The sequence below is a fragment of the Octodon degus genome, unplaced genomic scaffold (genome assembly GCF_000260255.1).
Source record: "Octodon degus isolate 3935 unplaced genomic scaffold, OctDeg1.0 scaffold00293, whole genome shotgun sequence".
NCBI lineage: Eukaryota > Metazoa > Chordata > Mammalia > Rodentia > Octodontidae > Octodon > Octodon degus.
Genome location: NW_004524869.1, coordinates 852,130 through 856,098, shown reverse-complemented (window position 1 = coordinate 856,098; position 3,969 = coordinate 852,130). Strand labels below are relative to the sequence as shown.

The window sequence follows — 3,969 nt, the reverse complement described above, 5'->3', positions numbered from 1 at the left end:
TCATCCTTATACTGACATTTTCATGGCTATTTTCTTTTTTTTTAAAGAAATGTATTTAGTACAGGGTCTACAGGGTCTCACAACACAGATCAGACTTCTAGTGATTCTCCTGTTTTCAGCCTCCCAAGCGCTGGGATTACAGGTGCGTGCCACCATACCCAGTCTCATTTGCTGTCTCGGTGTGCCACTGGGGCAGGGCCAGCACAGCACAATGGGGATTGAACCCCGGTCCCTGTGTCTGCCTAAGCAAGTGCTTTAATCCATTGAGCTATTTGAGCAGCCCTTCATTGCTATTTTCTGATGGGCAGAGAGTAATAAGAGTTATCTTCTGGTGAAGATCCATGGCAGCACAGAGGAGCTTTGCTCTGTCTTCCTTGGACAGAAAGTAACCTGCCATGCACTGCTAGCTTTAGTGACTTGGGCTGTGTCTCCACCCATGTTGGGCTGCTGACATCACACACATGATACAGTGAGGCAATGGCAGGAACACTGTTAAGTGGAGACACTGGCCTGGATGCACTTTTGGGTTCTTGTTCCATTAGAATCCTTGGTCCTAAGAGCCCTCTCATCTGACCTACTATAGTTTTGGATGGAAGAAAAAATAATCTACATATTTCCATGCAGTTGGATTTCTAGGATGAGCTGTTTGTTAAATTGTAGCGTAAATTATGAAATAAAACATCTATCTGCTGAAGCATCTCATCCTCTTGAGGTCATCTCTGGTCTGAGTTCGCCACACAGCCTGACTCTGTGAGGACGGGCCAGCAGGGCTTCTCATGGGCTCTTCTTTATAAAAGCCTGTTGTCTAATGTGGCAGCAGATATCTCTGGGTAGTCCAACTTATGTCTTGTCCAGTAGCCTGAAGATTGATGACATTGATCCAAAAGAAGATGATGTTAGCAAGAGGAATAAATAAGGTCTGGAGGTAGATGCAGGAGGTGGCGAAATATTAAAATGATTAACTTTGGTTGCAGCTAATGTGATTACACTTTGAAAGACTATTTTAGAAAATAGAAAATGGAAATCCTTAAGTTGAGTACAGGAAGCAAACAGAAAAAGCTTTAATGAATTTCCATAACTCTGCATTGGCATGTCTAACTGTATAAATAGATAGAGCTTGAATGTTTCCTTCAAGCATTTAAACATTATGTTGCACGGATTTCCTTAGTGATACACTAGGAAGTACCTTCCAGGTATACCTTGTTACACTATTGGAAATAGTAGCTACATTCCACAGTTGCTTCAGGACACACAAAAAGGTATCTGCCCAAGCCACTCAAGGGAAGACAATGGGAAGATTTGCTTGCCAGGCAAGCACTTATTCTACTGAGCTATTTCCCTGGGAAATGGCTAATGGGAAGATTTTTAGGCAACTATTTAATGAGGAAGCCACTTAGGAAGAGACAGGATGGATTTCAGTCAGATATTATCAAGTGGGGGCCCTTTCACACCCTCTCCTAATGGCATTTGACAACATCTGAGTACATTTTTGGTTAACATAACAGGCACAGGAAGGAGAACATTTTAACACACTCTTTTTTATTAATTGCTAAGCTTGACACATGAATTCTGACAGCTTCTGCATCTCCATAGGTGGGTAAACAGTGTTATGTGTTATGATATCCATGGGTACAAGTCCCAAATCTCTCCTCTGAGTCAGTGGCAAAGTCTGGTCTGCTCTAGAATTTCCACTCCCTCTCAGATCCTGGGTTTTCCACCATACTTGTCAGTTATAGGTATTTGTCCATCACCCATAACTAAGCTTCATATTTTTTGCATCCAGAGAACATATTTCTTCATTGCACCCCATTGCCCACCTTCTCTCTCTCTTTTTTGTATTTTAGGGAAGGGTCTACAGGGTGTTCAGGGTCTCACTAGTAGATTGGACTCATAGTGAGCCGCCTGTTACAGCCTCCCAAGGGCTGGGATTACAGGCATGCACCACCATGCTCAGTCTTCCCATTGCCCACAGCCTTCCAAAGTTCTGTCCTCAGATCAACACTCAGGTCATAAAAATGATGCTTAAGTTTTGCAACCCAGTGATTAGAGAGTTGGTCATCTGTGGTTTCCATATGAAATTCCGACTAAGGGGAATGTGAAGTAGCCAAAAATCAACCATTCTCCCACATTTTGGGTAAATTAGGACTCCTGATACTAAGAGCTGGTTTTGTATTTTGAGGTTAAATTTAGAAAAGTTTGGTTTTTAGAGTTAGAGACACAACTCCTTGAGTTTAGTCATTATCTGGGAAATGAAATGGGGATATTAATCACAAAAAAGAATAAAAACTAATCCGTTCAGGTAGGTCATTTGTATTTGGTAAAGCAATCTGGAAAGTTGACATTGAAATGTTTTAAACAGCAGGACCAGACCTACACGAGGTTGTGTTGTATGTAGAAGCTATGTTTGACTTTCAATGCTTTGATTTCCTGGATGTGCTCCACTTCTTTGTATGTCCCCTTTGGCCTGGTGTTCTCAGAAGTCACTGACACTTCACTGGCAGAAACATGTGAATAGCGCTTGTACTTTGGTGCTGAGTAGGGTAACATCCTTCCCTATCCAGAACACTTCAATTTTGAAATGAGGACTTTAAAGAACAAATCACTGATGATGTATTTCAAATATTAGATAATAGCATGGGGTTGATTTTGAGGAGCCTGGCCTCAGTGTCCGTGCAGCGGCGCTGTGTTTAAGCAAGGGAAAAAAGCAAGAATCAAAAAACCTCAGGTTGGAGTCTTACAAGATGATAGTAGGGTTCTAAAAAAGTTCATTCTTCATCTTTTGTTCTCATCATTGCTATTCTAGCTATAAACTATGAACAAGTACGTAGAACTCTCACAGAAAGAAGATAGCTTTCGGGGCTGTTTCATTGCAAACTAGTGTACAGATCTTAAGAAGCTTAATAATAAATAAGTAACTATAAGAAATTTTAATTTTGTTGTTTCTAGGGATTAATTTACTTTGGGACTCTTAAGTTGGCAACTTAAGTTAAAGTACAGTTTGGAAAGGTCAGTTTTTCTGAGGTAGTAATGCACTGAACAGTTGTTTTGTGTCTAGCACTATTCTGAATAATTTTCATTTTGAAATGATGTCCCTACTTGTTTTTTTTACTGCTACCCACATACTCTAGATAAGGAAGCCCCAAGTGTAGCACAGAAATGTTAGAGCTGCTCTTTGAACCCATGCTGATTGGCTGCAGGGTCAAAGCTTGTGCAATGGCTCCTCCAGTCATATTCATGCTGCCTTCTCTGGGCCAAAAGAGATTTTCTCTTAAACTGGAGAGCTTAGGTGTGATAGAAAAAGGAAGATGATTTGCTAAACATGCTAATTCAGATCTGTTTTGTTTTTATTTTCCAGGTTTTGGTGGTGCCCTGGGTTACATCTTGGGTGCCATAGACTGGGCCCATCTGGAACTGGGAAGAGTGCTAGGCACAGAATTTCAAGTCATGTTCTTCTTCACTGCCCTGATGCTTACTTTCTGTTTTATTATTCATCTGTGCAGTATACCTGAAGTCCCACTTACAGATTTTGCAAAAGACATTTCTCCCCAACAAACCTCCGGAAGTTCCCCATTGTCATCAGATGGAATGTACGAGTATGGTTCTATTGAAAAAGTTAAAAATGGTTACATAAATCCAGAACTGGCAATGCAGGTAGGAAAACACAAAAGTCCGGCTGAACAGGTAAATGCACAAATTCATTTTTATTTACTCGGGCTTTCTTTTTCTTTTCTTTTTTAAAATATATATATTTTAGAGAAGGGTCTACAGGGTGTTCAGGGTCTCACTACTAGATCGGACTCATAGTGATCTGTCTGTTTACAGCCTCCCAAGTGCTGAGATTACAGGTGCGTGCCACCACGCCCAGTCTCAACTGCTGTCTCAGCACGCCCTGGGGGTGGGGTAGGCATGGCAGGTCTGGGGATCCATTCCCAGCCCCTGCGCCCTTTCTCTCTTTCTCTCTTTCTCTCT

At 41.4% G+C, this 3,969-nt stretch overlaps 1 protein-coding gene across 1 annotated transcript in view; it reads left to right on the top strand.

The window, feature by feature from the left end:
- Slc45a2 (solute carrier family 45 member 2) overlaps positions 1–3,969 on the top strand; it is a gene marked incomplete at its 5' end in the record, with an annotated part of 35,964 nt that overhangs the window by 14,103 nt on the left and 17,892 nt on the right. The window contains one exon of the mRNA XM_004647191.2: positions 3,356–3,681. Coding sequence (XP_004647248.2) covers positions 3,356–3,681 — 326 coding nt within the window. The remainder of the gene's footprint in view (positions 1–3,355; positions 3,682–3,969) is intronic.